Source organism: Tupaia chinensis, unplaced genomic scaffold (genome assembly GCF_000334495.1).
Source record: "Tupaia chinensis unplaced genomic scaffold, TupChi_1.0 Scaffold000270_1, whole genome shotgun sequence".
Classification (NCBI taxonomy): Eukaryota; Metazoa; Chordata; class Mammalia; order Scandentia; family Tupaiidae; genus Tupaia; species Tupaia belangeri.
Genome location: NW_006159750.1, coordinates 6,105,185 through 6,117,480, shown reverse-complemented (window position 1 = coordinate 6,117,480; position 12,296 = coordinate 6,105,185). Strand labels below are relative to the sequence as shown.

General features: G+C 51.6%; 1 protein-coding gene and 1 long non-coding RNA gene across 2 annotated transcripts; one reads left to right on the top strand and one right to left on the bottom strand.

Annotated features, from left to right (window-relative positions):
- Positions 1 to 5,443: 5,443 nt before the first annotated feature.
- Positions 5,444 to 6,235, bottom strand: UBL4B (ubiquitin like 4B). The gene has a single exon (XM_006149547.1). It carries the CDS (start codon positions 6,134 to 6,136, stop codon positions 5,597 to 5,599), a length of 540 nt encoding a protein of 179 aa, XP_006149609.1. The 5' UTR covers positions 6,137 to 6,235; the 3' UTR covers positions 5,444 to 5,596.
- A 116-nt stretch (positions 6,236 to 6,351) lies between these two features.
- On the top strand, positions 6,352 to 10,104 carry LOC102483074 (uncharacterized). The gene is made up of 3 exons (XR_001370435.1): positions 6,352 to 6,542; positions 9,635 to 9,826; positions 9,959 to 10,104. It is a non-coding gene; the product is annotated as an uncharacterized LOC102483074 (long non-coding RNA).
- Positions 10,105 to 12,296: the final 2,192 nt, after the last annotated feature.

The following is a 12,296-nucleotide window of genomic DNA, read 5'->3' as shown; positions in this document are numbered from 1 at the left end:
AAAGAAAGGAAGAAAGGAAGAAAGGAAGAAAGAAAGAAAGAAAGAAAGAAAGAAAGAAAGAAAGAAAGAAAGAAAGAAAGGAAGGAAGGAAGGGAGAGAGAAAGAGAAAGAAAGAGAGAGAGAAAAAGATGAGAAAGAAGGAAGGAATGAAGGAAGGAAGGAAGGAAGGAAGGAAGAAAGAAAGAAAGAAAGAAAGAAAAGAATGAAAGAGAAAGAGAGAGAAAGGAAGGAAGGAAAAGAAATAAAGGGAGGAAGGGGAAGAAAGAAAAAAGAGAAAGAACAAGAAATGAAGAAAGAAAGAGAAAAAGAAGAAAGAAAGAAAAAGAAAATACTACGTACCCACTACTTGATAACAATAAACTTTACAATTGAAGACTTTGTGACTCTTTACTTGATTGCGTCCCCTCTCCTAATAAACATTTAATGTTCTTCAAAGCATATGTCCTTAAATGATACCTGTGGTGTTATTTTGAGGTAAGCTTTCTATCTCTTTACAAAAGTGTATTTCTACTGTCCATGCTATTTGGTAGCAATTCGTCCATCTCTCCATGTCCATCCTTGTAGTAAGTGCTCCTCCCTGATGTGTTCTTAAGGCCTCACAATCCTCTGCATGAGGGCAGGCCCCTGTTGCTGCACCCCAGCCTGGGGCATCGACAGCTCCATTTATGGCTCCATTCCACCACAGAACCTTAACATGGGAAGACACCTCAGAGTTCAATGTGCATACTAGGCAGTTGGGTCAAGTTTGTCTTAACGTGAAGATTTGAACTAAGTACTTCTGAGCCTCCATTTGTAGTGATTCTCCCACTAACAGGGCCACCCCAAAGTGCAGAATTCAACAGTTTTATAACTACATCCATGAGAGGGGAATAGCAGATGGCATGGTGGCTAGGGCGCTGAACACTTCCATATGGCTGACCATGGTTTGAGTCCCAGACCTGGTGGCCTGCTTTCTCACTTTCACTTTCTCTCTCTCTCTCTCTCTCAAAAAATTTAAAGAAAAAATTTTTTTTTAAAAAAAAAAAAAAAGGAACTACATCCAGGAGGGCTTACTGCATTGATTACGGTCTTTTCCATGTTGATTTTTATTTTCATATAGTAAAACCTAAGTCCCAGATATAGAAATAGATGTTGAGATGCTGATATTCCACCCCTAGCTCTGGTCTCCCTCATGGAACCTCTCCCTGCACAGACGGAAGATCCCCAGAGCCCTGCCTGCCCTGTCTATGGACACCTCAGCATGGGTGATACCGTGTCTTCTCTAGGATGTCTCACTTGGGTCAGGCCCTTTCTGTTCACTTCCTTCCACCCATACCCGTCTTCTCCAGTTTCAAACAGCTGGAGCCACAGTGGCACCACATTCACGCAATGCTTTGCAACGCTGTAGCTGTGTGGGAAGGTCCTAGGTTTTGCTCTAGAGGTCTGCTTCTACATACTGGGCGTGCACACACACCCGTGATCCCAAGCGGCTGGGACTAGGAGTAAAAACCATGTCGGGAGTGCCACCCTCTTTCTTTCACTCTCTATCTCTCCCTCAAGAAACACACTTTCAGGGGCTGGCAGGTGGCAAGGTGGATAAGGGCTGGACTCCCATATGGCCGACCACGGTTCAAGTCCTGGGCCTCGTGGCTTGCCTTCTCTCTCTCCCACACCTTTCTCTCTCTCTCTCTCTCTGTCTCTCTCTCTCTGTCTCTCTCTGGTGAGTGTACATACCCTATACTAATTTAAAAATAATAATACATAAATAAAAATAATTATTTAAATACTATTTTTAGAAAAGAAATACATTTCAAAAGAAAAACCAGCTGGAAGCTAAGATAACTAAAATCTCACTTAATCCTAAGCAAAGAGGTTAGGGAGGAGAGCTAATGGGAATAGAGAAAAAGGAGAGGACTGGGGTTTGCTTCTAAAATCAAATATTAGGTTGGTCCCCTAGCCTAGTGTTAAGGAAGCTGAATCCTACATGGCCAACCATGGTTTGAATCCTCACCCTGGCAGCTTGAAAATCATATCAGACATATGTTTTTTCACCCCTGCCCATTTAGAACTAGGGGTAAAATCAACATGGCTACCTACCATGTATCAACCTCACGCCAAGGAAAGATGTCAGTGCTTCCCCATCATCCTCCACTGTAGCAGGTGTAAGACGGTAGGGGTCTGCTCTCTATTTTTTTTTTAAGAGAGAGATTTTTGCTACAAGGCATGTGTGCTCACTGGAGAGACAGATAGAAAGTGAGAAATCACCCCCCAGCAGGGATGGCCACTCTGCAAACCCCTCTCCTCCGTCTTCCCCTCTGGTTCTTGGTCATGCATGCACATGCACCCTGCATGAGTTTCAAGCCACTGGGTTCAGGGCTTGAACTGTGGTTGGCTATGTGGAAGTCCAGCAAGGCAATCCTTACACCATCTGCTGGCCCCATGCTACTCTCTATCCAGAAGGCAGGACACATCTCCCAGTCTGAGTCCCTATAAAGCATGCCCATGGTAGGCAGTTGTTGTAGTCTGAACGTTAGTGTCCCCTCACAATTTGTACGTTGAAATTCAGTCCTCAGTGTGACCGTATGAAGAAGTAGGGCCTTTGCGGAAGTGATGAACTCATGAGGGCCTCTTCCTGATGCGTAGGGTTAGTGCTCTCATAAAAAAGTTTGCAAGAAGCATGAAGGGAGTCCTTCTACCATGTAAGAATGCAGTGTTCATCTTACCTGCCATGCGAGGACACACAGAGGCACCATCAATGAGGGGCAGGTCCTCACCTGACCCTGAATCTGCTGCACCTTGATTTCGGACTTCTCAGTGTCCAGAATTATGAACAATGTATTTCCATTGTTTATAAATTACCCAGTCTGAGGCATTTTGTTATAGCGGCCCAGTCAAACTAAAGCAGAGGCCTGAAAATGTTTAATGATCAAAGAAAAGGACTGATGAAACAGTGGGTGAACCAGGATGTGGCTCCCATTTCCATCAGAAAGACGACTCTGCTGAGCACTGAGAGGTAAGGGCTGCAGGGGATCCAGGAAGAGGCCAGATGTTTCTGTGTGTGAGAACACAAAGCTGGCTAACTGAACGCGGTGGCTGTCCTGCAAGGCCTCCTGCTTGAGCAAAGTTGTTACTCAGAGGGACGCAGGCATCCTTTCATGGTAGGGGAGAGGTGCTGTGAGTGATTAAAAAGAGCCGAAGCTGCAGATTAGAAATCATGCCTTCCCCCTAATCCTGTTGGCCCCCAAGTGGTGAAACAGAGAAAGGAACAGAGAGCCCTCGCTGGGCTGGTTGGCTGGTTCACTGGCACAAGTTTAAGTCTGAACTGAGCACAAGGAAGGGTCCCCGTGGTGGGTGGTCAGAGAGCATGGGTTCTCCACACAGAATAGAATTCTAAGCCTCCCCTGGAAAATCAGGGACTGCTCCTGCCCCAGCCTCTCAATATACCCTGCTCACTGTTCCCCGATAACTATAAAGTCATCCATGAGGGGACAAAGCAATTACCCCCCAGGGAGAAATGTAGCACTCAGTCATGCAGCCGCGGAAGAGGTAACACCCATGCAGCCGCGGAAGAGGTAACACCCATGCAAGCTCTTGATGCAAGCTCTCCCTAAACCCCTACTGATCGGCATTGGCATGGGCTCCCGCTCAGCTGTAGGGGGGTGGTGAAGTGAGTAGTGGGAGGCGTACTACAACACAGAAGGGCAACTCCGCTTTCCTTTTCCCGGCCTGGGATCAGATACATGCTCCCTGCAGTACTGGGGACAGAAACCCAGGTTTCTGGAGGTGGCTGCCTCCCCTGGCCTGTTTTCAGCCAGTCTGGCCACTTCCACGAGAGAGAGAGCAAACAAAGCCTTCCTCCGTCCTTCCTTCACACCAGCTTCTTTCAGCAAAGGAATAAAATGGTCCACTTATTTTTATCACTCACAGATTTCCTGGGAAATGGGCTATTAGTTCCTCTAATGTAAAGATAATAGGCTCGTCCCCCTTAGCAAATGGCACAAACCCAGCACGAACACCCACAGAACTGTCGAGAGGCCTCCCCTGCTGAGGATGGAGAGCCCAGAGGCAGGACAGGACCTGGACAAGAACCAAGGACTCCCCCACACATAGCAGGCGAGTGCTGAATCCTTGGTACCCCGGGAGAGGGCATGCATGCCCTCAGAACCCCCAATGTCCTCCTCTCCTGGCCATTGCAAAGGAGACGAGTCATAAACTGAAGGAGAAGTGGGGGAGCAGCTGCTACTGAACAGGCTGGCACAGACCAGGGTCCATCCCCACCCCAGCCGCTAAGCCCACCCCTGCCGAGTTCAGCCTTCATGTCTGACCCTCAGAACACCCGTGGGCACGCCAATCCTACTATAACGGCCCCTACGTAACAGGGGACTGAGCGTCAGACGGGTGAAGTCCGTCCCCTGCTCATGGAGCAAGATGCTGGCTGCGCCGGGGCTGGAGTGGAGGACCAGGGCTCTGTACGCCGAGGACAGAATGCTGTCCAGGGAAGTAGATCGTGCTTGTGCTTTCATCCTTTCCCCCTTCTCCATCTCCCAGAAGAGAAACTTCTGCCAGAGCAGTGCTTCGGGGACTTCAGCAGTGAAGGGAGGGACCGTAGGTCTTGGTGGGCTCCCCTGCCGCCTCCCACCGCTACAGAGCACAAGGACTCCGCAGGCCTCTCTCACTCCAGGGGAGTGGAGGCAGGGCCGGCCCTCCACGCTGACCCAGGCCCTGTGCGGCCCCAGCTGAGTCACACAGGCCATGCTTAGTTGCCCGTTGCTGCTTCGCTTCACATGTTTCTGTGCAGTCTCCATCTAGGCTGCGCGCTCGGTGAGCCAGGTCCTGACAGAGGCCAGTTTTCCTCCGGAGAATCCTGGGCATGGGTGGGCAGGCAGGGGAGCTCAGCGCGACCTACTGAGCACCAGACTGGGGATGGCGGAGCATGGGTCTGCTGAGGCTGGCACGGTGGCTGTGGGATTTTGCAAGCCTCTCTGTCTGCCTGGGGTTGTTTCCTGCCACTCTGTCTCACTGAAGGCTCCAACTGACACGGTGGGTGCTCTCCTCCACTCCTACCTCTGCTGTTCCTGGCCCTTCTGCTAGGGAAGCACAAGCAGGCAGACAGCAGGGACAGCCTGGCCCAGGGAGCAGGGGACAGCTACCTGACACTCCTTTTCTCTTGGCTGGGGGTAGACATCATGGTCTGAGGACAAAGGGAGATGAACTCACATTGTCTCTCTGTTCCTAAGGAGAAAGAGGGTCTGTCTAGAGCCGTGGAGACTCCAGGCTAGAGGGGTTGCTGACAGCCTAGGGAGCTGCTGGGCATGCTTGGGCAAGATTGTCCAGCCCAGGAGGGGTATGGCCTTTGATCATTCCTTTAGGATCACCCTCAGAGAGCGGAATGCCTTCTAGGGCCTGGTAATAGGACTGGAATCATTCTGGAATCATTTTCAGAGGGGACCTCAGGCCCAAGAGGGTAAAGAGGAGTCCAAAACCCTTTGGCTGCTTTGAAGGTTCATAAAAGGGGTGATGCATCTACACAGCAGGAGGGAGTGGGGAAAGGCACCAGGGAAGACAGAAGGATGAGGTTAGGAGGATTTTCGCGTACAGATCAGTGGGACTGGCTGGTTTACTGATCAGCCGACGTGGCCACCTCCTCCTGCTCCTTCGCCTCCACCTTCTCCTCTCTCTCCTGCATGATGCAGGTGCTCCCAGGCCTGGGGCTCACTCTCTCCGGCTGGCTGTCTGCCTGCTCCTCTGCCAGGAAGTGCTGCGCCAGCTGCTCCAAGTCCCCCAGGCTTATCCTCTGCAGGCGCTGCTCCTGCTCCTGCCTCAGAAGCTGCAGCACGGCCTCAGCGTCCTGTGGCTTGAAGGGTTTGGCTAGGACCTGGCCCAGCTGGTGCCACAGGGGCTGCGGCTGTGGAGCCTCCATCAGCGCTGTCTCCTCTGGGGGCCGCACGATGACGTTGATAGCGGCATTGGGCCCGATACAGTAGTCCGAGAGGCGCTTGTCGTCGGCCAGGAGCTGGCCACGGAAGAGCAGGTGCTGCTGCTCCTCGGGCACCTGCAGCCGCTCAGACACCAGCTTCTTGAGCGTGGCCACGCTCTCTTGTTCCGACACCTTCACGCTGCATCTCCGGCCCAGGAGCAGCTTGACTGTGAGGAACATTGGGCCAGCAGCAGAATCAGGAGGGATCCATGCTCTGGGCACCACCCAGAAGACTAAGGAGCTCTGCAGAAGTTGGCTTCTCCCTGTCAATAGAGGGCAGTGGTCCCAGGAGGCCAAGGGCCCAGCCCAGCAGGCAGCCATTGGCTAAAGCACAGTGATGTCACAATGCTGCAGAAGGGCTCGTTTCCAGCGTGGAACACTAGGGACCGCAGAGGGACACTTGGGCACAGAACATCTTTCTTCCAGGAGAAGAGAAAGGAGGAAGAAGAGAGAAAAAGAAAGGTCAGGAAAGAAAAGGCAGGACTAGAGGGTGGATGGTGCCATGGCAGTAACACAAGGCTCTGTGAGGCTGACCCACATGGGAAGGTTTCAGGCTCACAGCTGGAGATCTCTTCGAGTATGCCAGGTACGTGTGCCCATGATGGGGACTAGCTGAAGATGGGGATGGATTATGGTGTGAAGACCCTATTGGGCTAGCTGTCTCTCTCTTTCTCTCTCTCTCTCTCTCTTTTTCAAGAAAGAAAAAAAAAAACTTTAAAAAGAGAAAAAAATTAGGATGGGGAGAAAAGAGATTGGGGAACAGAGAATGGGAGGGCTGGAAAGGACAGGGTGACAGAGGGGCCTGCCTGCTGGTTCACTCAACACACCTGTACTGGGAGTCTTCTGTATGCCAGGGCCTGAAAAGACCACACCTTCTGCCTTCAAGCAGCTTTCAGACTATGAGCCAGCTACTGTTTGTTAAAGTGCTTTGTAAACTCTCTTAGTTTGGGTTTCCCGGAAGCAGACCCTGGAAGCAGATCCCGAGACGGGGATTAGAGCACAAGGATTTAGTTGGGAGGTGATCTCAGGCAGCACCAGCATGGGAGTGAGGAAGCGAGTCAGGGAGGGAGGGAAGCCCAAACCTGCACGAATGAGCTAGCAGCCAGGGCAGGCGACTGGTATTGGATCCTGCTGGGGATCTGGAGGCTCACGGAATACACCTGAGTCGTCCCACCTGGGATGCAAAGAAGCCAATCTTTCTGCTATGCCTCCTGTCTTTGGTTAGTGGGAGTGCTTCCTCAGCACTTCTGGCTCGCAGATGTGCAGAGCATGCTCCCACGACCCTTGCGCAGAGATTTGCTGGTGCCTACAGTAAGATTGGGCTGGGCTGGCCGGTGGCAAGATGGTGAAGGGGGCGGGATCTTACATGGCCAGCTGCACAGTTCAAGCGATGGCTTGAAAAACATCCCATTTCCATGTGTGTCCAAAATCCTGAGGGAGAATAGAGGAGACCATCTCCCTTGAGTGATATTTTCTCACTTTCTCTCTCTGTCTGTCTCTCTGGTGAGCATACATGCCAAATTTAAAAAAAAAAAAAAGTCATCGAGCCTTCAGGAGTATGAGTACTGAGGGGATAGGGTGAAGTCATCAATAGTACCCATTCCACAAGTGTAGACTTCTTCAGTCCATACCACATCCCAGGAAGCTGTGGTCATGGGCTCCACCCACCAGCAGAGAAAGTGGAAGCTCAGCTTAATCCAACAGCAAGCAGGCAGTAGACCTTGCATGGTCACCATGACCTTGTATTGTCTCTTGAAATAAGCATCTGCCCAGTGCCTTTGGTGTGCCAGGCACCAAGCAGGCACCCAGGACTAAAAGGTGAATAAGGAAAGGGACACTTATTGGGCCCTTCTGGATCAGTACCTTCTGTTTCATTTGGCAACTTTCAGCGCATCACATTGTGCAAGGCCTCCTGAGTCAACCCCTTTTAGATGTCACACTGAAGACTGTGAGGAAGGTACTGTTGTCTCGTTTTAGAAGCGAGCAAGCCTGGAAAAGACCTGGCTGACATCCCACAGCGGGTGGGCTGACTTTGTCAGGGACCCCTTCAACTCTCCCCAGCTCTCTGTGCTGGCCCACCGTACTCACCGGCACCGAGGCCTTCCTCTCGCTGCCCTGTCATGTCCGTGTTGTGTTGCTATATTACTGTACCCCGGGTAATTTATAAGGAAGTATGTTCCTATAGTCTGGGGACTGGGAAGTCCAAGGTTGAGGGTCTGTCTCTGGGGAGGGCCTTCTTGCATGTCACCCTGCAGTGGAAGGCAGAAGGCGAGAGAGCAAGAGGCCGTACTGGCTTTTACAACAGGCCCAGCCCTTCAACAACCAGCCCACTCCCACAATAGTGACAATAATCCATTCACGAGAGTCAACGGGCATGGATCCTGAACGGGTATGATCTGTTCACAAGAGCCCTTGAGACTTAGTTCCTTTTTTTTTTCTTTTTGAGAGATTTTTTTGCCTTAGAGCATGTGCACTCGCCAGAGAGACAAAGAGAGAGAAAATGAGAAATCACCCCCCAGGGGGGACGGCCATGCCGCAATCCCTTCTCCTCCATTCTTTCTTCCCGGGATCCTGGACACATATGCACATACTCCCAGCATGGTTTTCAACTCACTGGGTCTGAGACTCAAACTGCATTTGGCCATGTGGGAGTCCAGCGACACAACCACTGTGGCATATGCTGGTCCAACCAAGTCACCTCTTTTTTTTCTTTAGAGGTTTTTGCTATAGGGCACGTGCTCTCACCAGAAGGACAGAGACAGAGGGGCAGAAAGCGAGAAATCATTCCCCCGGGGGGATGACTACGCTGCAATCCCTTCTCCTCTATTCTCCTCTCGGAATCTTGGGCACGCACGTACACGTGCCCGGCATGAGTTTAAGCCACTGGGTCTGGGACTCGAACCACAGTCAGCTACATGGGAGTTCAGCAACATAGCCATTACGCTAACTGCTGGTCCCCCTAGTCACCTCTTCAAAGCCCCCTCTCGGCACCGTTGCAATGGGGATTAAGTTTCAACACACGAACTTTGGGGACACAGTCAAAGCACTGCATGCCCTCCCCCTCCCTTGGGCCTGATCGCCTTCCCTTTCCCACGAGCCTGGGTGCAGAGGTAGGGCATACCGCACCACTGCCAACATCCTTGGAATTTCCAGACTTGCTCTTCCCAGCCCCGATCTCCATCTCAAGGTTACTCCGACATCCACCCCTGTCTTCTGGCCCTGGCAGCCAAGAACAGCTGAAGGAGACTTTTCATGAGCTTGACTGGTTATCAGCTCTCACCCCAGCCCTCCGTTCTCGCTCATGGCAGTTGACCCAAATTCTAACTCCTAGAGAAACCACAGCTCACAAGCCAGGGGTTCTCTGACCTCCTGCTCCTTCGCCATCTCCCTCCTCACTTCTCCTCCTTCTATCAAAGGAGCCTTCCTGCTATTTCCCTTCTTTCCTGGAAATGTCTCTGAAAACTACCCCTCCCTGGCAGCCCCGTGGCCCCATCCAGTTTAGGCTTTCTTTTCCTTCCAGCCCAGAGCTAACTCCCTCAGAGCTCGTCTCTTCTGTCCAGTCCCACCAGTGTTGGGTCCATTCAGGCCAAAGGGATCATCCTAAAATACAAGTAAGTTCATGTCACTCCTCTGATTAATGCCACCGACTTTCATCCTCTTTTTTTTTTTTTTTTTCAGAACCAATACCAGCCTCCTCACCCTGACATCCAAGGCCATGGTAGCCTGGCCCTGTTGCCATCCCAGCCTCAGTGCCTCCCCACTTTGCATTCATTTCCTCTTTTCAATTGTCCTATTTGAATGCTTCCAACTCATCACTCAAAACCACCTCCTCCAAGAAGACTTCCCTGCTTTCCCTAGTCCTGGGCAGAGGTAATCCACCTTCCTCTGTGCAACTGGGGCTCCCTTGACACACCTGTGTTGATGAACCTGGCACATGTGTGCATCTGTATCACCAACAGGGAGGGACTAGGTCTTACCCACCTTTCTGTCTTCCCCCTCCAGCACTCTGGGCCTGTGCACAGAAGGCCTTGCATACATGCTTGCAGGGTCAAGAAAGCTACTGTGGAAGTACAAACCAGGGAACAGCCTCTCTTCACCCCCGCCTCTTCCCCTAGAGAGATGGAAATCCAAAGTTACATATAAAGTAAACCGGAAAGTGATTCCAGTCTTTACCAAAGGATCTTTATAGTATTTCTTTAAAGAGCTGACTCCCCTGGTGCATTTCAAATAAGGCAATTTGCAAATGTGCTCACAGTGCAGAGGCGACCTGCAGACTTCTTGGCAGCAGGGCATTTGTGCCGAGCAAGATGAGGACGAACAAAATTCCTCCTCGGCCATTTGGGAGGAGCCTGTGGTGGACAGGCCACCAGATGGACACGATTAGGGCTCTACTGTGGGGTACACCAAGCACAACTAAACCAGGAAGGCTTCCTTGGAAGGTGAGGTTCATATCTTCTGCAGGAGACAGAAGGAATGAGGTGAAGAAGACAGGCGCCTGTAATGTCTCCCCTGGGATATGGGACTTGCGCAGGAAGGGGCAGGAGCCAGTGCTGTAAATATGGGGCAAGAGCAGCAGCCTGCCTCCAGCCTCTCCTCCTCAGACCCATGAACCCAGCTAGGCATGGCCCAGGACACTGGAAGCCACTGGACTAGACCCACTGGCCTCGGGCTCCCTGGAGCCCATAAAAGCCACAGCTCAGGCTCCACCTGTGCAGGCAGGTGCGTCTGGGGCAGGGTTTGTGAGAGCCCAGCTGCTGGATCACATCTTCCAGACCAGGCTACTTGGTCTAGAGAGCCCCAGAGCGCTGATGGGCTGTGAGGACAGACGCTTTCAAATTAGTGGTGTCTGAGAGGCTGGGAGAGTTGGTCACTACCCAGTCCTTGCATCTGTGCCCTGAACTCTTCCATTGCCCTCTGCGTGGGAGGGAGTGGGGGCACCTTGCTTGGCCCTCCAATTCCATTTGGCACCCGGAAATTTCATAAGTTTTCCCATGCCATTGCTGATTTTAATTCTGCGCTTAGCACATGAAAACGTAATTGTATAATCAGCGTATGCAGTCAGACAATGATTGCCATAATTAGGGAATGAGTGGGTTTTGTGACTTGCAGGAAAGGGACAAACACATGCAGAGGGCACTGGCCAGTCCTGCACTCAGACCCTCTCAAAAACAGCTGTAGATTAGTGCCACAGGGGAACGAGCACAATGTCTGGGGCTGGGAGAGAAGGTGGGGGCTGGAGTGTGCTTTGGGACAGGTCCATGAACATCCAGGTCCCTGAAACCCTTCTCAATACTCCTGAATGGTTGGTGGGACATCGGGTGCCAGGTGAACTCCGCAGAATAAAAGCCAGGTCTCCAGCTGCCTAAGCTGCCTGGCTTAGTTTGTTTCCTCTTCTGTCTAATGGGAGTGTGACAGCACTGCCCAGCCTACCTCAGGAGGTTGCTGTGAGGACCAAATGAGGAAGGTCATGCTCCAGGACCTAGCACAACATCTGTTGCATATTCAGTTGTGGAACCAGTAGGTAGCATGGTGGTTAAGGGCGCTGGACTCCCACAGGGTTGACTATGTTTCGAGTCCTGGACCTGGTGGTTTGCTCTCTCACTTCCTCTCTCTGTCCCTTTCTGGTCAAATTAAAATAAATACATGAATAAAGTTAAATAAAATAATTCTTTAAAAAATTAAAAGACGTGCGGATGTATGAATTTAGTTTATTACCTGCTGATGATTACACGTGTAGTATTCTCGACTGGACTGATCTGAGGTGTATTTATGTTGGGTAAATTCTCTATACACACTAAATGATGCATAGTGGTGGGTGGGCTCTGCAGACCTGGCAGGGAGGGAGCTGCTGTCAGGAGCTGGGGCTTGGCTGCAGGGCGTTCACTGCCACTCCCTGGGACTGCAGGAAAGACTCAGAGGAAGATCCCTTGGGACCCCTGCCCACCTCAAGTTGTCAAGTAATTACACTTTAATGATGTCAGGCTGGGGAGGGGCAGGGGTGGGGCAGAGATCAGGCGATGCACAGACAAAAGCCAGACAGACATCAGGACTCGGAGAGGGAAAGGGAATGGAGAATAAGAAGGCCAAGAGTACAGGAAGTGGTGAGAAAGGGGGGAACAGGAGAGGCGAGACCGGAAGTGGGGAGAGAAGAAGTGCTAGATGGGAGCAGCGCTAGGGCTCTGAGGATGGAAAGGAAGGAAGGAGGCGGCAGAGAAGCAGGAGCGGGAAGGGACAAGGAATGCACCCCACCCCCCACCCCCCCCAGCCTGAGAGCACTGCTGCTCTTCCGGGCTGCTGGCATCTGGAATTGGTTCCTGAGAAGACCTTGGCTGAGGAAGTG

Bases quoted from the DNA above. Each gene is read 5' to 3' on its own strand.
- UBL4B (XM_006149547.1), bottom strand. From the start codon at position 6,136: ATGTTCCTCACAGTCAAGCTGCTCCTGGGCCGGAGATGCAGCGTGAAG.